Genomic DNA, 22,206 nt, shown 5'->3' with positions numbered 1-22,206 from the left:
GTTGTTAAGGGTATTGATTGCTTCGAATGTTTACTGTGATGGTGAGTTCAACAGTCCATCTGTGACAGGGGTTCTCAACTAGGCCTGGCTAGACCTATATCGCAGTAGGGGAAAAATGGTTCATTGAATAAACACTGAATACATTTTACACAACCTTGGCATTACCTTACAGACGCATGTGAATGCCTTATCTCGGTAGGAATAACTCGGGAGATCGCTCGGTTACAATTTGTTACTTTTTGTTAAATTTAACTTCACGTGTGAATCGGGTAAAAGAGAATTTCCTGTCCTACGTATTTATAACTTTCATTCATTCATTCTTTATTTTTCCTTACATTAAAATCAAAACAATTTGTACATACAGTAAAATAAAAACTATTAAACGTTGATGGAAATGTAATTAAATGTTATTCAGTTATGTAATTATTTAATATATTGTAATTATACTGACTGTCTTGATACGCTTCAGATGTATATACAGGTCTATAAAGAAAATACAATAGACATTGTATCTTTTGATGTAAACATATTGTACTACGTTCCTTGTTAATTTTCCTCTTCCAGAACACAAGAAAGACGAAACCAATATTATAAATGATACAAAGAACATCCCAACGTATATCATCTTGATTTCGTTTGGGATTCTATTGCTAATTCTGGTATCAATATTTATATATTTTTGCTGGAGAAGAATCCCAAGTCCGATAGGTAACTTATTAATCTTTTAAGCATTATATTGTCTTAATATTTACGTTTTGCTGGTAAATTTACATAAATTAATACATGGGTATACATAATTACTGTACCATTCATTGCAAGAATTATACATCATGTCAATATCATGGAAGTATAACCTCCATGTTCATATACATCATCATCATCATCATCATCATCATCATCATCATCATCATCATTATCATCATCATTATTGTTTAGGCCTATACTCATACGAATAGGTCTTTGTGGTCTAGTGGTATGGATACAATTTTTCACACAAAAGAACTTTTTTGTTGAAGGGCTATGCCTGATACTTTTATAACATCATTTTGTTCCTAATTTGAGTACTTCTATAATTATGTATCTGCTTCAAAATCTTCTTGCTCAGTTCAAGTCCACTACTACTAGAGATTTTTGTTCTGTAGCTAATTTGAATTCGATTTATAGTACCTAGACTATGGTCTAATTCAGTCTGTAATTTTTTTTATAGTGGTATTGCATTATCCGTAATAACATGTCTTTTGTTAATATTCAATTTAATATTCTCGTACAGAATCAGAAGAGAAGATGAAACCGGAGGCCGAACACTGTTTGGAAACAGATCCGATATTTAAGGACATTGAAATTTTGTTTGAGGAGCAGGTTGTATGGGATCAAAAGAAATTAATCGGGAAAGGCCGTTTTGGGAACGTGTTTCAGTGTCCGGTCTTCGATGTCCTTATAAGCAACGACTACAGTAACGTCGCAATCAAAACTCCCAAAGGTGCAATTACAAAAGAATAATGTCATTTTGTAATAATACCAATATGTATGCATTATAGCTAGAAAGTCACATGACTTATTGACATAATAATTTGTTTAAAGCAAGAAAATGGTTTCAGACTTTATATTCTACATATTGGTATTAGGCCTATGGACATTGCCTTAAATTTAGATTGACATACGGTACATTATTCTAGTTTTAACTGTTTTAATTTTAATGTTTACAATGTTGAGTTGTACAGATACAACAATATATATATAGGCCTATATATAGGCCTATGTGTATATGTATATATATATTCAATAAAACAACAGACGATGTGGTTAATATGTCGCAAAGAGCCGCCAGTGCGTACAGTGTATGATGAATCAATCTAAAGATTACCAGCTTGTTAACCAAATTATAAGATAGGCCTATGAATATAGGCATTTAATGTCATAAAGATGAGAAAATAAAATCTGCCATAAATATAGATGTACAATAATACTTCCGCTGAATTATAAATGAATTAGAATAATACATTAATACCCGTAGGTGCCATGGTCCCAAGTTTAAACATTATTCTTTCTTCTGAAGATTTCCTAGATGTATCAGTAGTGTTGCAAAGTTTGACTCCAGTAACTACAAAATCATTATCAACATTATGTCCTGTCTTAAAATGGGATGCTACTGGGCATCCAGGTAGTGCAAGTCTAATTGATCTTAAATGTTCCGTTATTCTATCAGCCAGTCGCCTTTTGGTTTCTCCAGTGTAAATCATATTGCATTTCTGGCAAACTGATACTGATACATATTACTATAATCTTGGTATTCAACACCGAAATTTGTCTTCACTCTCTGAGTTCAAGTCTGAACTTAAATATATGATTTATATATATATATGTATATATATATATATATATATACAGTATAATTATATATATTCAATAGTAGGCTTATATGTTAATAAGAAGGAAATCTGCTGAGGTTTATTGAAATGACACTTTTGCTATCACCCCTACCAATTTGATTTAGAACACGCTTCTGCAGCTGAAAAGGACGACTTAAAGAACGAAATAGAGATACTTATGCAGCTCAGAAATCACTTTAACATTATCGAATTAATTGCATGTCACACCAAGAAGGATCCGATCATGCTGATTACAGAGATTTTACCATACGGCTCCCTACAGCAGTTTTTACGAACCAGTTCAAAGGTATAGCTTTACATTCAATACATAGTTGGCTGATATTGATAGATGTAGTTAGGCCTACATAGTCCAGTCTGTGACAAATGAAACGATGACTTTTTATCTGTATAGATGCAAGAGCTAGGCGAATTCTGCGACCCAGTGTACAACATTGACAAACCAAGTACTCTGTACGATATGAGTAGACAAATTGCAAATGGAATGGTAAGCACAGCTGTAACAAAAGGACATTGAAAATGTTTCTAATGTTTATATTGCTGTAATAAAAGTATACTTAAGGTAGCCAGATCAATACTCTGCTACAGGCTATGGGAATCTGTAATTATAGTCTTTGATTATTCACTTCTTGTCGCACTCGATCTAAAATTCTATACCCCGTTACATTTTAACTTCTTCATGAGGCAATATAAAAGTTATGCTATTTTATGTATCATAAATGTATTTGATTTTTATTAACATGTTGCAAATATTCTATTGTAACTCACTGGGACACTTTATAAATAGTGGTACACTTTCCAGGAGGCCCCCGTATTACGGGCACACAATTTGGTCCCGAATTTGTCTCCCGTTAATGAGGGTTCTCTGTAATAAAATTACATATTCCTTTCCATAAGAGTTATGTGGCTGATATGAAGATAGTTCATGGTGATCTTGCGGCCCGCAACGTTTTAGTCGGACACGACCTTAACATGAAAATCGCAGATTTCGGTTTAGCGAAAGATGTTTACGAGACCGGTTACATGCGACTGGACGATGGTGAAATACCTGTAAAATGGTACAGCATTGAAACGATTTTGGGAAACATTGTCTCATCTAAAAGTGACATGTAAGTGAAACATTTAAATGTAGCTCAGGCTCCAATAAACCGACTTATGCAGAAAATAAGCCCAGGTCAAACTTCTTATTGACGTTAAAATATTAACCGGCGTCCGTTCAACACGTTTCTTTGACAGTACACCAACCACCCAGTTAAGAATTTTACGTTATAATATCGTTAATAATAACATTGCAAGTTGGCATTTAGCGTTTTTGAAGACCAATAAATACGTACTTACAGTAGTTAAACGTTGCTTCAATGTTTTGTTACTACGTATTTTCTGTCATAATCTGACCAAATTAACATGTTTTTGTATTTGCTGGGTAGATGGTCTTTTGGCGTCCTTCTATACGAGATTTTCTCCGATGGTCGATCGCCGTACCCGGGTGTTATTGTGCATACCTTGCCAGAGATGTTGAAAAAAGGATATAGGATGTCTAGGCCTGTCGATTGTCCTGTTATTGCGTAAGCCGTCATTTTGTACATAACCTCCATCTGTCTACACCCTTCTGGCTATTAATCCACTCATTCATCCATCTATCTATCTATCACCCATCCGCTGAGCAGAAAAATACACCCAGGTATTTAAAAATCACGTCATTTCACCTTTTGTTGCCACCTATCACTTAATCCTCTAGCCCCCACCATTTTACTTAACAGCTGTCCTATGCCAATATTCCAAGTACGCCACTGCACCTATGCCTATCTATCAAATCATCTATCCATCCACTTATATGTAATGTCTATTTATCCAGCCACCCTCCATCCATCTATTCATCCATTTATAGATTACACATAAAATCCTATTTTTAATATTATGCATTCATTTATAATGTTCCTTTTTTTCTGTTTCTTGAATGAGTTATTTAAAAAAAAAAAAATCAGTTTTACATTTTTTAAGTTAAAGATCTAGATACATTTTCATCGTTTGTTCTTTGTCTGTATGTACTGAGGGTCTCACTTGATCAGATCTGGCTGGATGGACCACCCTCACAAAACATTTTGAAATAAATCATAATAAATAATAAATAGTTAGCAATAAATAACCCTTGTCCTTTCTAAACAGGATTTTTTGCAAATGCAAATTCAATTACTGTCTTTTGTGTTATGATACAGATACAACCTTATGATGAAGTGCTGGGAAGAAGATCCGTCCAGTCGTCCATCATTCCATGATCTTTACAAAAGAATTGACTCAATTCTTGAAGACGTTACGTCACAAGGCAGTCCATATATGAGGTTTGAGAATACGCCTGATGGATATGCAAAAATGGTGATTGCAAATTACATATCATCATCATCCTTACATCCTTACCTATAATGTGCATAAATGTGTTATGAGTATTCGCACATCGTTGGTGGTCAATTATGTTCACTTGAGAAAATTAACGGATTTGAATAGCAATTTCAATATAATGTAATATAAAATGTGTTATCAATATGCATCAATTAACAGAGCAGAGACGTTATTCTATATGGTATCTTTTTTTTCAGATCATTGTGCCTGACAAGACGTATTCGAGCTCAGTTTACTCTTGAATAGAATAGACGAAAGTCGATCTTCAAGTGCAAGTGTAAATCCTATCTTACGAAAAAAGTTGTTTTCACGACAGTCACTTGATGAAAATAACTGCACTGGTGTTATGAAATCTGCAGAATAAAACTTAGATTTTAAGTACCAATGTAGTACAATAGATCATTCATCTTTTCTGCTGCTCGTCTTTGGAATGATCTTCCACAAGCTATTAAAGACACGGAGTCAATTGACATTTAAAAAAATGTCTAAAGCATCATCTTTTTACGACTTACTTTGCTCCTCTTGTTCAAACTTGAAAACTGATTGAATCCGCAAAATTCACTCTACTTTTTTATTGTTGGTAGGATAGGATAGTCAGATGCCACTTTCACTCGAGCTCCTGTAAGTTCTGTTCCAGCGAGCTCTCAATTATGGGAGCTTCAAAGTGCTGGAGAACGGAGCGGTGAAAAGGGTTCCTCGGCCTTTATTTTCTTTTTTGGTTACTGTTAGAATATTTTATGGAGTCATTCCTTTTTTTTCATGTTCTTTTATGTGGAAAGCGCTTAGAAGCATTGTTTTGCATTATGCGCTCTATAAGACTAACATTATTATTATTATTATTATTATTATTATTATTATTATTATTATTATTATTATTATTATTATGGATTCATTCCTTTTTTTTCATGTTCTTTTATGTGGAAAGCGCTTAGAAGCATTGTTTTGCATTATGCGCTCTATAAAACTAACATTATTATTATTATTATTATTATTATTATTATTATTATTATTATTATTATTATTATTATTATTATTATTATTAATAATGGCCTGATATTTCGATTTTTACCTAATTATCCAAATTTTCAATTTCTCAATTTTAAATATTTTCAATAATTTTAATAATACTGTAATTGTATTCCCTACGCAATTTTTATATATTTGTCTTTGTCTCTCCCCCCCCCTTTCCTTTTTTTTTTGCCCCTCCCCCCCCCCCCCCCCCCCCCCCCACATTGTCGTTTATTTTAAGAACGTGATCCTGGGGATTTTTCTTTATGTTTCCCTTTAATCAATGTTTGTAATGTGTTTTTCTTTGTTTGTTTATTTTTTTTGTAATAAAAGTGACTTTAAATAATATATCCCGGAGCCCCATAAGGTCATTGTTCTCTGGCTTTCAAATGTGTTACGCCACTGTAGACCTTTCCAGTGTGTCGATCAAACTTAATAACTGACCAATCAGAACGCGCCTAGGAATACGCGTCTGGTCTCACAAACGCACGTGTTTGCGTATGTTTTACCATGGAGGTATTATTCTCAATAATACCTCCATGGTTTTACACTGTCGTTTTGTGGCCATGGGACCTTAACAACAATTTCTAAGGGGAGGAGCTTACCGGAAGGGTACATGAGAGAAAAACGGTCTGTTTTCGGTTTACAAAAACGAAAATTAGTTACATCCATTTTCCTATTTGCACACATTTAAATGTATCGTTACACCATCGACTTCACTCTGAAGGCAACTCTTTTAAATTCAATATCCAAGTTTATTATTGTAAGTATACTGCCTAATTTGGATATATTTATTAGGCCTACTGCTGCTGTATCCTTAAATGATATTAACACACCATTCGATGAGTTAATGTAGTTCAAAACACGATCATAAGACTTCAACTGAATCTAACGGGCATTTGTTACTAGACGTCGTCAGCCAATCCTCAATACACTTCGTATGATACATGTGTTCACACGGCAATACTTTCAAGACATCTCCATTAACATAGTTGTCCATACAAATAAGACAGTAGCGACCTTCTTGATCAGACCCAACTTCCAAAGTCTTCAGAGAACGTATTGCTTTCGAGGTGGCCACCTTAGGCTTTACTGTCTCGTCGAGCCTCAGAAGAAGTTCATAATCTTCCGGGCTAAGTTCCCTGAATTGTAATTGCATCATTAATTCTAACATACGGCTGCTGTCCTGTCGTATTTTTTCCTCTAACTGTTTAGCATCGGAGATGTTCTTCTGGACCACGGCGATATCATGATTCATTTGTTCGTCTAAGCTTTTCTTCATAACATCTTCCATGTCTACTTTAAATAACAATTCCATATCCTCTGCTGTCAAATCCCTGTATTGCAAATCAATTAATGTTCTCGTTTGAGTATCAACTACATTTGAAATATTTCCTTCGTGTAGTGCATAATCTGGAAATTCTAGTTGTTTGTTGGGGATTGCACCTTTATCTTTGAAATGTGTTTTCTTCCTTGGTTCTTTTTTAATTTTTTTTACTGGAGCATTTGTTTTCTTCACAATCCTTCGTGGCTCTTTTCTTCTCTTTTCCTCTTCGTCAAATTTAATCCTCTTTGGATGGTAGACTGAACTATTCTCTGACTCTAGAGGGCGACATACACCCTTTAACTTGATCCCCATATTTTTTATTTTATTTGCTACGTTGTTTTTATGTGCTGCAATGTTTTCATCAACACATTGATTTCGCACAGTCTGCCTAGTTACAAGTCTCTGTTTTATATTGTATGTTCTACCAGTAGCAAGGCTTACACACTTGTTTCGATGAAAGTGCTCGTCCCTTATCTGCGTGTGTACTTTTTGCAATTTCGTCTTTTTCGTTGACCTGCTCAATTTAAGTCTATTGAACCTTACTTTCAAATGAGGCTCAAAGTAATCAAAATAATGGTCCACGTCGGAGTAATCCAGATCATGACGACTTATTTTATCAGTTACACAATTCTTTGTGCTAGTAAAGGTTCCGTTCACTTCAAAACAATACAATCCATTCGCAGGCTTAAATTTTTTCTTTTTAGGTTTATTTTTGTCGGCGATATCATTTTTATGCAAAGAGATAATGTCTTGATTGTTGCTGTTTCCACTTAAGCCTAGTACAGTTTCAGTTTCACTCTGCGTATGAAAATTTGCTTCCTTGTTGATGTCCATGCTTTTAGTCCTAGTGGTAACTTTTTCAGTGTCCCGCCCCTCCCGGATATCTTCAGCCTCGAATTGACAAGCCACCATATTCAGTAGGCCTATGCTTGTAACTCTACCACTTACTCTAATATAAGAGAGTTGTTCGCCGCAACTCGTTAGCTCAAGTAAAGACACGTCAAATTATTGTGAATCCTTTTTTATAGACATTGTATTGCACAACTATAAGTAAGCAAGCTTATTTTGATGATGAAATGCTATTTTTAGAATTACGAGGTCATCAAACGCGCTTTTGATTGGTGACTGAGGCTTGTCGACCTGCATGAACTATAACCCGAGGAAATGGCCGATTCAGAAAATACACCGGTCGACTATAAAATAAATAGGAATAACTGGTTATTTGAACACCCAGTCGTAAGTGTAACTTTTTTTTTATTGCTTTATTCTACATTCTTTATCCTAATTTCATTTTGGAGGCCTCAGAATTCCTAAGCCTTAGGCTAGGCCAAGATAACTAGCCTAGGCCCACGGCTTCTAGCCAAAGGGGCCTTCGCCTAGGAACTAGGAGGCGACCTTCCTAGTACATCCGCATCTCACGTCCGCCGCCGAGTTAGCGGAGAATCATGTTGCTGCCTTGCCTACAGTAGCCTTGATATCGAGATCGAGAAAGCGAAAGTTGTGTGTCCCTTTGTTGATTTTTTTTTTTGTTTAGACTTCTTTTGTGTGAGTGGGGCAGACTTCAAACAGGAATTTTGATGTGTTTCTTTGAAGACTTTAAAATTTAGGGCTAGGCACCTAGGCTAGGCCTACATAGTTAGCTTTAAACAATTGGTTTACAGTTTCTGTCTCAATACCTGAAGATGGCAAGGCACCCTCCATTAATTTATTATTATTAATATAGTAGACCCCTCCTTTTTTGGGAAACCCTATTAAATTAAAGGCTAAAATAAGCTAAAAGTAAGAGACACTTTTTCGGAAGCAAAACTTAAACTTAGTAAAGTATCTTTGAACAGGACAGCCTGCCCCTATACTATTCAGGGGTCACCACTCTGGGCAGGTCTGGAAAAAATATTTTTGTGCCTCTGACCATGAAAATTATCTTGATCAAATGCTTCCAACACAAAATGTTATCTTACATTATTATAGCCAAACAGTAGTACATTTAGTGGTTTGGAGCAAGCATTTAAATTTTATTACCACCGGTATGCATTTGTAACAAAAAAAAAAAAATATATTTTTTTTTATAAATTCCTCTGGGGTAATGGTCAATGCTGTGGCGAATGCAGGATTTGGCGGTAGGGGGTTCGTGAGGGTCGACCTCACTGCTCCCACCATGGTTGGAGCTGAGGGAATAGAAAATTTTGGAAATACTGTAGGGACATCTCAGGCATTGATCCAGAGTTTTATCTCCGTTTCCAAGAATCGCTCACCTTATCACTGACAGTCGTGACAGTTGTGGTTCACAGACGAATCGGGGTGCCTTACCGATTTCGCAGGGCAGCTAGCAATGCACCCTGATTGGTCTGCAACGCGATCGGAAAAGTTGAACCAAGTTCAACCTTCCCGACAACTGTCGGCGACTGTCGCCGATAGTGTGAGCGATTATATGGAAACCGAGTTACCCTGACTATCGCACATAAGGGTCATGGGAAGAGAACGTAATGTTTGCTTGTTCCATCGTTGGAAGACTATTTTACACGTGAGGCGGTGGGTGGGGGGAGCATGGTTTGCGGTAGTCTTGGGGTTCCCTAGCTTTGGAAAGTTTTATTTTTTCTAGATGCTGAGAAATGCACTTACATGCATTATGAGACTTCTGTTGATGAGCGAATACAATAAAATTAATTAATAGATTTTCCCCATTTTAGCATGGACAATTAATAATTGCGATGATGATGATGATGATGATGATGATGGGATGATGATGATGATAATGATGATGATGATGTGATGATGATACTTAAGGAGATGAAGGCATTGTAGCAGGTGATGACAGGCTCCAATGCAAGGTTAATTAACAGGCCCTTTGATATGAGTGTCAACCGAGGCCTGTATCTTGAGTTTGTTGTCACCTTTTCAATGCACACAATCAGACAACAGTAATTATTTGTAAGTCATACAATATAAAATTATCAGTACATTCTCGACAGTCATGAAAATATCATAAACAATCTAAAAAATTATGTTATATGCATGCTCGGAAGCGGAAAGTGTAACCTAAAAGTTTGATATATGTTTCATGTTGTTTGTTGAATGGTCTTTAATGATATATTCTAATATGACCACAACATACAGTAAGGAAGAACACTTTGTCACCTACAAAGTTCAGACCAATTTACATTTATATTTCCTTAGGCCTAAATCATAAGGAAGTCCGCTGTCCAAATTTCAAGAAATATGCATGCACCGACGTGGGAATTTTGTTTTTTGTTGTTTGCTGAATGGTCTTCTTTAAAAATATTACAGTCTAATATGACCACAACATAAGGAAGTCCATTCTTTAAAAGTTTAATAGGTAGTACAGAGAATTGTTATTGTTTTTCAAAATCATTATACACCTGTTAAATCCAATTTAAACAAAAAAAAGATTAACCTAATAATCATTGTTAATAATGCGGTTCTAAAATTAATCTTATGACCACAACTTTTAAGTTGTAACTTTAGAAAAAATAGTAATGCATTTTTATTGTACGCCACCAGCTAGGAAAGTAATTAAATATGCATAAATGTCTTCTGTGATTAGTTGATTGCCAACATTTGAATGCTTAGTGGTTGGATGGTCGGAAATAATAATGCGTAACTCTCATAAGAATTTCATATTTCGAAAAATTGTTTGGAGTATATGATCACGTTTCATGATAGATTACTGTACATGCCACAAGGTGCCCCTAAGCCAAAATTGAATAAATTGTGTTTTTACGAATTACGACAGACTGACTAGATTAGGCCTACTAGTCATATTCAATACGTTATCTGACATCATGAGAACCTAAGCTTTATACAATTATTTGTTATATACTAGGCCTAATTCAAAATTATTATTTTATAAGACTTTAAACATAATAGGCTACATACTGATTAATAATAGATGAGATTTGATGCACATTTTAGAATTAATAATCGTTTTTATTATCTTCCTGAATATTTATTGTCTGCCAAATGAAATATGAATATGCATCTTTAGAAATACAATTTCTACAATATTAATCTTGTTTTCATATACTGTAGATAAATGTTTGATAAATTCTATCTTTCATAAAAAAAAAACCAAAATTCAGTGCGTCTATTTTCATTCTAATCAATGGCTTTTGTAAACGTGCACTGACGTCATCGTCGAATTCCAGGACTTTCAACGGTAAAGCTGGCCTGTCTGCCCCGGTCCCAGGCCAACCAATAATAATTAACAAAATGTTTTTTTTTTAAATATAGGCCTATGGCGCATTTTGTACGCACTTCAACTTTTACAACAAAAGCCTAGGCCTAGTACCTGTAGTACATCCTACTGTACTTAGGCCTACACTAGTTTGTTGTCGTTGGGATATTAATTCTGTCTCTAAATGAACGAACAGCGAATCTACAGTTAGCTAGTCAACATCTAGGCTAGGCTAATTGATTTTGAAATCAATAACCCTTCTTCTTTGCAACAGCAGACTAAAAAAAAGTCAGTTATTCTAGGACGTTTCATGATTCTTTATCAGTAAATAAATTAACAAACACTCGTTTTGACGCACTAGGTTCTGTAGTGTGTGTCTATCAAAACAAACTTCCTAGCCTAATTTTGTGAATGGCTATGATGACTTGAGATGGACCATGTTGATTTATTAATAATATTTTGTTTGGGATGGAAAAAAGGAGAGTCAATTTCCCCAAAATGCTCCAACAGCACATAGTTTAGTGTGCGCTATGGACAGTATGGCTATGGAATTTACTAACCACACAATCCACAATCAGGTGATTAAGTCGCAAAACTTTATCTGCATGTGGTGGATTAAGTCGCAAAACTTTAGCTTCGTTTGGTGGCACCATTTTCTCTAGGTAGATGGCGACCGGTTTCGTTAACGGCTGGTACATTTCTTACAAACATTCAGCCAAAGGCCAGTGAAAGCCAGGTTTTTATCGATGTTTGCCATTCTTATGTGTGCCATCATAAAGTCATGGTTTGCTGGAGTTGCATTCAATTTAAATCTCTGAACTTCTGAGCTGAGATATTCTATGAATGTAGGCTTGTATCGCAGGCTACAATTTAAAAACGGGTAACCAAATAATGAATTAGGTGCTAAATTTTGATTTAATGCTAGGTAAGTTAAAAACAGACATTCCTTCCAAGTGGGACTCATTCAAAAATTTGAGGGGGTTCCCTAGAAAGCAGGGGTTCGCTAGAAAAGGGGGATTCGCCCGAACCATAAAAACCCCCCCTGGCTACGGGCTTGATCTAAGTGTGTTCGTAAGTTTTAAGCTCTACTGTAGATCTACAATTAGGCTACCAACTCCATGAACGACTACGTAATCGCGCAGCCAATTTAATTACAGTCCCTCTTTGATTAATACAAATACTGTAGACATTGATGAATGAATACACACTGAATTAATAGATTTCCCCCATTTTAGCATGGACAATTAATCATTGCGATGATAAAGATGATGATGATGATGATGGGATGATGATAAGGAGGAGGAGGAGGAGGAGGCATCGTAGCAGTTGACGACAGGCTCCTGTGCAAGGTTAATTAACAGGCCCTTTGATATGAGTGTCAACCGAGGCCCGTATTCCGAGTCTGTTGTCACATTTTCAATACACACAATCAGGCAACAGTAATTATCTAAAAGTTATATAATCAGTACATTCTTGACTGTCATGAAAATATCAAATACAGTACGTATCTAAAAAATTACGTTATATGCATATGCTCAGAAGCGGAAAGTTTAACCTAAAAGTTTGATGTTTCATGTTTGTTGAATGGTCTTTAATGATGTATTTTAATATGACCACAACATATAGGAAGAACACATTGTCACCGACACATATACATATGGCCTAAATCATAAGGCAGTCCGCTCTACTGTACAGTGTATATCCAAATATGTTTTACTGTATGTTGTTTGCTGAATGGTCTTCTTTTTCTTTAAAAATATTACAGTCTAATATGACCACAACATAAAGAAGTCCATTCTGTACTGTAGCGCCAGCAGTAAACAATAATAATAATACGAATATGTGGGTTGAGCTGCAGTGGAGAGGGAATAATATGTCTGCTCATTGAATATTTTTCCTGCTATAATTTGGACTTAGGAAGCTGTCCACATATTTTGAATTACATACCCTGATCAGTTCATGGTATGCAAACAAGCTGTCTTCTTTTCTCTAATTTCAGTGGTTAGAAATAGAATCATTCAATTTCAAAAATTCAAATCAGCAACGTGTGTCCATGACAGTTTATCTTGACCTTTGTGAAGGTAAATATCATTTTATTTCTTCATTACCTGAAATATTATTTTCATAAAGCACAGATTATGCTAATTTAGAATTTAACAATCATTGCTGTAGTACTTTGAATAATGATGCACAGCCAGTGGTGACACCAGCAGGGGGCAAGGACTGCATTTTCTCCCCATTGGACAGGCCTGGGTCCCCATCGCCTGACGCCACAAAGACGTCGGAACAAAAATATTTGCCTATCCAATTGCCAATCCCTAATATTATCGTCTAAAAGCAAAATTTTATTAAGCTCTCCCTATAAACCCTACCAGGATTTTTTTATTCCGGGACCCTGATCGAGGCTCTAGTCGGCCCCTTGGTTCGGCTCTGCTGCCGGACACGTTGGACCCTTAGTAAATTTCTGGAGTCACAACCTTCAGCAGCTTATTACCACTATTCATCAGAGATTATCTGTCTCACCTCTACTAAAATTCAAATCAATTCTAATATTTTTATAATGTAAAAAGCGAAGAATAATTTAAAAGAAGTAAAGGTGGATTATCAAAGAATATTGCCTTGAAAGAATTTTAATTACTGTTAAGATAATAAGCAAATTAAAGAATAAGAAGACAACAGATTAAAGAATGAGAAGACAACACTGTCATCCGTGATGACATTTATTTGTGCATTTTAAAATATTTTTATACACAAAGAGTAACCAGTTATCAGTATGATTAAAATTGTTTTAATCATACTTATAGACATAAAAGAACTAATATGTAATAAAATCTATAAAAAATTGAAAAAGGGGCCATGAACGTTTGTTGGAAATAACCTCTAGTTTATGTGTACACAATTTCCTGCATATCTGTTCAAAACCAGCGATGTTGGATGCTTTTAAACTTCTGGTAACAACAAGAACAAGAACAAGAACCGCAGCATGGTTCTGGGGTCCACCAGATCCAAAAGTACAATAAGATAAAAATAGTTTAAAAGTGGAAGAGTCAAATCTGAGCCTATCTTGATCTAAAAATAAGTCATGCAGAGTTGATTAAAAAAAAATAATGTTACTGTATTTATTTGTTATGTTTTTCCTACCCTCACAGCTAAAGATTGGTGGTCTATGAAAGTACATGGGTGTAGTCAGTTGCAACTTGTTTATTTGAGTGGAAAAAGTCAACGAAAAGCACCTGTTGAATACATTTTACCTCTACCAGCAGACACAGAGCTAAGTCAAGAAAGGTAAACTTGTACTAAACACTCAGTTAGGCTGCATTCAAAGTAGAGTAGCACCCAAGCCTAGGGTGAGTTTATGTTTGGCTCGAAAGCAATTTCAAGCCAGGCGACATCCAACTCAGACTTTTTCAGACTATACAAATTTCAAGACTGATTGAAGCAAAACTTTGCTTTCTAGTCTGAGTCAGCCTTTACCAACCAACAAACAAAATATTAAATCAACCAATGAAACAATCAGCTAACCAGCCAACCAACCAATTGATCAATCAATCATTAATTAAGTTGATATTTGTTAAACCTTATCATATTGAAACAGATTATTTTTATCTAGACATCTAAAAGAAGGTCCATTCCTGAATCCTTTTTAGAAACATAAATGGCTTCTGTAGGAAAACTATAGCTTGATTCATTAAATACAGAAAAGTTTCTGTAGTCAAGATAATATAAATATTTATTTTAAATATTTCATAAAAGTTATAATTAAGAATATATAAAAAAAGGAGATAAAAAAACAAAATTGCCTGTTTAAGACGAAGAGTGGGTGCATGGAGAACCATAAAATCATCGAATGTTAGTTTATTTTCAATACACTATATGTGACTTTGTCAATTATTGAAGTAATGAGAACACGAGAATCGTAATGTCAAGTTTCTAGACCTAAATCTACATGCCTCTACGACTATAAACTCATAAATATACTCGAAAAGCAGAAAAAGAATCAAGCATAAAATCGGTGTGCAAAGCAAATGGGTTGAATAAATCGTAGAATGGATAATACATTATAGGTCATAAAATCCTACTTCATACATACTCTTCACATTTAGTAAAATATAAAATGGTACACTGAGAAAATGCAAACCTTTTGTGTCTGTAGATAATCTTACAAATTTATTATTTTATTGAAACATAGGTCTGTGAAGGATGTACTAATGTTATTGTTTATGGTTACTTCTACTTTTATTTAAATTATTCTTAAATAATTTTATATTCGTTTCTTATTATATAGACTGCAAGAATTTTTACACCACATTCCGGCTAATGTTGATCACAGCCACAGTAATGACCAGAAATCAGTCACCCTTGCAATAAGCGATTCTGATTCATCTACAGTCTACTACAAAGTGACCAATGGCATTGCTTTGCCAGATGATGTAATCGACACAGTTGCAAACATACCAATACCAACAGAGGTCGATATATTTTCAGAGAAAGAGTTATGATAAAAAAAATTGAGATTTTATTTTATTATTGCATTATTATTAACAGTGTAACTGGTGAATAATCTTATATCGTAACAGTTATTTCACCAACAACATTTTCTAACAGGTATTTTTAGTATTAACCAAATACACTCAACACCTGCATTACTACTGGGTACTGTAAAACTTTTTGCAAACTTTCTTTCTTTCTTTTCCGTTCTGCAAAGTCCCAGCCCTTTAATATTGTTGCTAAGGTTCCATAAAGGCCAACTCAGCTTTGTGCAACACAGCCTGACGCGATTCATCGATGGGGACAGTCTTAAGCCGTCGTGAGCAATATTAAACATGCTTAATATTCTATGACCCGACTGCCCCCCCACGCAGACCAACGCGTCTGCATTTAACTTACACAGACCCAATGTGAGAAACATCGTTGTACGACGCTGTCTGAGTTGGCCTTAAAATAACAATGTAATTTTAATTATTTGAGTGTGGGTTACTAATTGACTAGATTAAGCATACATCAATCACTGGAAAAAAATTATTCAATCACACTTCCCGTTTCTGTACTTTACTCACAACACTACAAGTCTACAAGTAAAAGATTTTTGACCTTTTTGAAAATTATGAATTTAACAGAAATCCCATAATATGGTAAGCCTTTTTCATTTTATATATAACCAAACATGTTGATTATGACTCATTTTGTGGGCCTATCATTGTTTATGGTTTGACATTTTAATAGTACAGTACCCATGCTAGGGTTATATTATAGTAGTGGGCCATTATTATGGATCAACTTTTAAGGTGGGTTTATTAGAGAATGGATGGGTTTCCTTCAGAAGTTTTTCAGTACCCATTTATACTCCTGAGTCGAGAGATAAATGTAGAACATGAATCAAATACAGTAACCTCCACTTGTAGACTGTCATGCTCTGAGCATGGTACCTCCATGCTCAGAGATCTATAAGAGCAATACAATTGAATAATTAAAATGACATTTGAACCTTGACCTTATATTGAGAGTCTGAAATGTTGAAAGTTTCATTACAGTTATTTTCCATCAAACTGATTTTATTTTTGTATTTTAAAGAAGACCTGGATTTAGTGTAGCAAAAATTATAGAGTGCTATGGATGATCAGGTTTCCCAGTAGAAAAATAGAAGAACATTTTACAGTACTTTCAAAAGGTGCTGCAAAACATACCGGTACATCTTGATGCAATATTTTTTGTAATATATTATATTTTTTAAAACTTTTGATGAGTTTGATTGTGAAAGTTGCAATAAACATTCTCAATGATTTGCAAATCAGATGGTTATTTTTTATTAAAGTAATTGAATCTTTTATGTAATTACACAAACCCAGGCTTGAGATGTGTTTGTCTAACTTCATTTTCTCAACGATTGAAATTGGCCTCCAAAATATCATGCGAAGACCACCATACATACTGGTGTCAAATCAGTAAAATGTATTTTCCATGAAAAATCACAAACTTTCAGATTCCAAAATCATTTTTAATAACGTCAAATGTAGATCATAACAAAAGTAACCAAAGGGTCAATGCTGGTTAGACGTAGTTCTCACCTAAAAAAAATTACAATACAAAAGACAACCAATCAATACCATACATTCTAATAGTATAAATGTTAATTTTTAATAGCCATTTTTATGCATAATTTAGAGTATTCGCCATTGATGCCTTGAATACTTAAATTAAATTCGAAGTGGAATTGAATTTTTAATAATATTTTCAGAAAGATTTGACAAATAGGAAGTACAATAGGCCTGTAGAGACCATTAGCCCCCCCCCCTTTTTTTATTTTTTTATGGCATATTCAATTTTAATAAAGATGTCTCCAAAGCAAAGAAGATGACTTATTTTCAGTGGGGTAAGAATTAAATATATCATCAATATCAAGTTTGGCCAGCAACGCCAAAAAATACAGTACCGTAAATCCTCGAATAAGTGCTATGCTAAATTACTTGGCATCAACCTTCTTCATAACTTATCATTTGAAACGCATTTTGATTCTAATGTTAAGCGCTGCGCACCAAGGCTGTATTTCCTAAAGCAGCTCAAACAATCTGGACTAGAAGAAATAGAGCTTCGGTATTACTTGGCAGTGATAAGCTCAGTCTGAGCAAATTGAAAGCATCCATAAAAGAGCTTGCAACATCATATGTCCTGGTGTCTTTTTTTTTTTTTTATAGAGTGCACTTGCAAACAGGGGCCACACACCGGTTACGAAAAACGCACCCAATGGGCCAATCAATGGGTCGCTGCAACCAAAAAAGAAAAAAAATAAAAAACAATTCAAAAAGTAAGCAAAGAAAAAAGAGAGGTTTTTAGAAAGCTTAGGTTTTTGATTTTTTGGTGTTTTATTATTTATTTATTTATTTATTTTTTATATATTTTAATTTTTATCTTACCGCGATCACGAGCCCTATGCTTGGCATTATAGGTTAGGCTCTGTCTCTTATACACATCTAGATGTGTATAAGAGACAGGTGCTATGGATGATCAGGTTTCCCAGTAGAAAAATAGAAGAACATTTTACAGTACTTTCAAAAGGTGCTGCAAAACATACCGGTACATCTTGATGCAATATTTTTTGTAATATATTATATTTTTTAAAACTTTTGATGAGTTTGATTGTGAAAGTTGCAATAAACATTCTCAATGATTTGCAAATCAGATGGTTATTTTTTATTAAAGTAATTGAATCTTTTATGTAATTACACAAACCCAGGCTTGAGATGTGTTTGTCTAACTTCATTTTCTCAACGATTGAAATTGGCCTCCAAAATATCATGCGAAGACCACCATACATACTGGTGTCAAATCAGTAAAATGTATTTTCCATGAAAAATCACAAACTTTCAGATTCCAAAATCATTTTTAATAACGTCAAATGTAGATCATAACAAAAGTAACCAAAGGGTCAATGCTGGTTAGACGTAGTTCTCACCTAAAAAAAATTACAATACAAAAGACAACCAATCAATACCATACATTCTAATAGTATAAATGTTAATTTTGAATAGCCATTTTTATGAATAATTTAGAGTATTCGCCATTGATGCCTTGAATACTTAATAATGAATATCGAAGTGGAATTGAATTTTTAATAATATTTTCAGAAAGGTTTGACAAATAGGAAGTACAATAGGCCTGTAGAGACCATTAGGCCCCCCCCCCCTTTTTTTTTTAATGCTTTTTTGGTTTTTTATTATTTATTTATTTATTTTTTATATATTTTAATTTTTATCTTAAATGTGAGGTTTGAGGTACTGTAGGTGTTTGTGTGCTCTGCACTTGAAGTTCTGTATTGCCACCATTGCAATATTCCCCACTACACTGTCTGGAAGAGAGTTCCAAATCGGGACTGAAGAGTGTCAAGCATTCTGGTTTTAGAGTTTGGCAGACATGACTGGGCATCCTGTGCTTTTACGCGTAGAACTATGGGGTGCCATACGCAGCAAAAGTCATGTTAAAATCAAAATGTGATTGCAAAATTCAATGTCTAATTTATCAAAATGTAGGCGTAAATTTCTCAAAACGTAGATCTAGTTTCCCAAAATGAAGTTCAAATTTTTCAAAATGTAGTTCTAATTTCTTTAAAATGTAATTCAAATTCAAAACGTAGGTCTGACTTGATCAAACACCCTCTCCAAATTCTATTCCAAAACGTAAATCAAAAACCAGCCTGGTTATGAAATGCATTTGACAACAACACTAGAAACGGACTTTTGCTGCGTAGACTTGCGAAATGTAAATCAAAACTAATCAGCCAAGCATGACGTGGGCCTGTCCCATTAATGATGGGGGAATCATTTTTCGCTACAGTCCAATGCCGTGAAAAACGCTTCCCAGTGCGTCTGCTAATTTTTAATGGTCAGGATACCGCGATCACGAGCCCTATGCTTGGCATTATAGGTTAGGCTTATGTGGGCTGGGATTTGCAACAAGGTCTTGGACTAGGCCTCTATACTATAGTATACTATAATTTGTATATCGTCAGTATGATGTGACCACCTGATGAAGGGCGATGCCCGAAAACGTAAGAGATATACAAATTACTGGTGTTAGTTTATGTAAAGGATCTGATTTCTCTAGGAAAGAATTAGAACAGAGAATCAGCTATAAATTAGGTACGTTACATCCTGCTGGCATTAATGTTAGTTTCACAGCTTTTAGATTATGATTGTTATTTACAGCAGATTTTTTTTTTTATTATAGGCCTATATTTATATATATTTTATTTCATGTATTTTGCTATATTCCATCCGTATACAGAATAGGCTTCCTATCTGTATGACTCATTTTGATGGCTTTTGTTTTAGATCTGATTCCAATTAAATAAAATTATACAAACTGCTTTTGGTTCAATGTCGTAATAATGTATTTACGAAAGTGCGTTCTACGCAATATTGTTGGAATATAATACTATATTGCTTATGTCTTTGATTTTTTTTTCTCTATATAATAGCCTAAAGAATGAGATAAAATTACCTGATCTTTTTCAAGAGGAGAAAACCTTGAATTTTGAAGAACTTAAAGGTCATTAAAAACTCCTCAGAAGTCGGAAAGCTCATTTCCGGCCATCTAGGAACTTCCCAGGCTGTCTCTTATACACATCTAGATGTGTATAAGAGACAGGTTGAACACTTCATTTATTTTCGAAAGATATTTTCGGCCGGTCCTCTGGCCTTCATCAGCTTTACTGAATGTTCAAGTAAATGTACATTCAGTAAAGCTGATGAAGGCCAGAGGACTGGTCGAAAATTTCTTTCGAAAATAAATGAAGTGTTCTACAGTCTACATGCATTGTTGTCATATTTTTTTTGTTTCAACGACTTATAAATATATATGTATATATATATATATGTATATATATAAATATAAATCAAGATAGCTGTTAACACTGTTAAATTATATATAAATCATCAAAGAAATGTAAATACAGTGTTCGAATAAAGGACATAATAATACATCGAATACAACGAATGTAGTCCTGTAAATAAATGAATAAAGAAATTGTGTAATAAAATGCCTCTGGCGGGACTCGAACCCGATGTATTATTATGTCCTTTATTCGAACACTGTAATAATAATTTATTAGGAACTACACTTTTCAATCAGTGGCACACTTCTCAATCAAGGTGCGTCCAAAACAAAATGTACAGTAAAGTTCACAAAAAAGATTATGCTAAGAAAAAGACAATTCAAATTTTCAAAAGGGACATTAAAGAAAAGTAAAAAAAAAAAAAACTGTTCAGCCATATAAAATTAAAAGCAATCTTAAACTAAAAAAAAACTTAAGGCAAAATAAAGTGATGCAAACAATCACATGAACAATTATACAAACACTATACAAACGTACATGAAATACACATACAGTACATAAGTACATATATCCAAACACAACTGTATACCCAGTCACATGACTGTACTGTACTCACAATTATAAACAACAATACAAAGAAATACAGTACATACTGAACTCTATACTACACCACTTATCACACAAGAAGCACACAGATCAGGCCAGATAACACAAAAAGCATATAAAAGTAAATCAAAAGTCATAAAGTAATACAGGACTAAAATCAAAAACGTTCGTTTTTTTTTTTGATCTTTTATTTACCTTTCTTTGATGATTTATATATAATTTAGTGGCCTTTGGAGCAAATTTTAAGAATAGGCCCCTCTTAACGCTCGGAAATGGCACTCTCGGAAGGTAAAAATGCTTTTTCAAAGCAGTGTTTCTCGACAAAATTATTGACTTCCTCCCGACGGCAGTTATGCTCCCTCGTATGCTCCTCCTCTCTTAGACACCCCTGGGGCGGATGAAAGATTTGGCGGTAGGGGGTGCGTGAGGGTCCACCTCACTGCCCCCACCATGGTTGGGGTTGAGGTAATAGACAATTTTGGGAATAGGGACCTCTCAGAACGTTGATCCGGAGTTTTATCTCGGTTTCCAAGAATCGCTCACCCTATCGCCGACAGTCGTGCCAGTTGTGGTTCACAGACGAATCGGGGTACCTTTCCGATTGCGCAAGGCAGCTAGCAATGCACCCTGATTCGTCTGCGTCTGCAACGCATTCGGGAAAGTTGAACCAGTTCAACCTTCATGATAACGTCGGCAACTGTCGCCGATAGGGTGAGCGATTATATGGAAACCGAGCTTTACCCTGACTATCGCACATAATGGGTTCCCTGAGTGTGCGGGGTCATAGGAGGAAAACCTAATGTTTGCTTGTTCCGTCGCTGGAAGATTATTTTAGACGTTGGAGTGGGGGGTGGTTTGCAGTTAGTCCTGGGGTTCTCCTAGCTTCGCAGAGTTTTGTTTTTTCTAGATGCTGAGAAATGCACTTACGTGCATTACGAGACTTCTATTGATGAATGAATAC

At 34.8% G+C, this 22,206-nt stretch overlaps 2 protein-coding genes across 4 annotated transcripts in view; both read left to right on the top strand.

Annotated features, from left to right (window-relative positions):
- LOC117114984 (fibroblast growth factor receptor-like) overlaps window positions 1–5,832 on the top strand; it is a 12,658-nt gene extending 6,826 nt beyond the window's left edge. For 2 of the 3 annotated variants that reach the window (XM_033258619.1, XM_033258618.1), the window contains exons 6-13: window positions 565–708; window positions 1,271–1,480; window positions 2,495–2,676; window positions 2,782–2,874; window positions 3,285–3,496; window positions 3,815–3,952; window positions 4,604–4,760; window positions 4,982–5,832. In XM_033258619.1, the coding sequence (XP_033114510.1) occupies window positions 565–708; window positions 1,271–1,480; window positions 2,495–2,676; window positions 2,782–2,874; window positions 3,285–3,496; window positions 3,815–3,952; window positions 4,604–4,760; window positions 4,982–5,026 (1,181 nt within the window). In that variant the 3' untranslated portion in view covers window positions 5,027–5,832. Of the gene's footprint in view, window positions 1–564; window positions 709–1,270; window positions 1,481–2,494; window positions 2,677–2,781; window positions 2,875–3,284; window positions 3,497–3,814; window positions 4,069–4,603; window positions 4,761–4,981 lie in introns of those variants that run through there. The other variant, XR_004446470.1, reaches the window with a different exon arrangement.
- A 2,386-nt stretch (window positions 5,833–8,218) lies between these two features.
- LOC117114980 (tRNA-splicing endonuclease subunit Sen15-like) lies at window positions 8,219–16,619 on the top strand. Its single transcript, XM_033258612.1, has 4 exons — window positions 8,219–8,355; window positions 13,311–13,392; window positions 14,461–14,596; window positions 15,597–16,619. The coding sequence occupies exons 1-4, from the start codon at window positions 8,284–8,286 to the stop codon at window positions 15,808–15,810; spliced, it is 504 nt and encodes a 167-aa protein (XP_033114503.1). The 5' UTR covers window positions 8,219–8,283; the 3' UTR covers window positions 15,811–16,619.
- Window positions 16,620–22,206: the final 5,587 nt, after the last annotated feature.

This window comes from Anneissia japonica, unplaced genomic scaffold (assembly GCF_011630105.1).
Source record: "Anneissia japonica isolate Jap-2015-1 unplaced genomic scaffold, ASM1163010v1 scaffold284995_len508010_cov190, whole genome shotgun sequence".
Taxonomy (NCBI): domain Eukaryota; kingdom Metazoa; phylum Echinodermata; class Crinoidea; order Comatulida; family Comatulidae; genus Anneissia; species Anneissia japonica.
The sequence above is the reverse complement of the archived record's forward strand: the minus strand, read 5'-3'. Positions and strand labels throughout refer to the sequence as shown.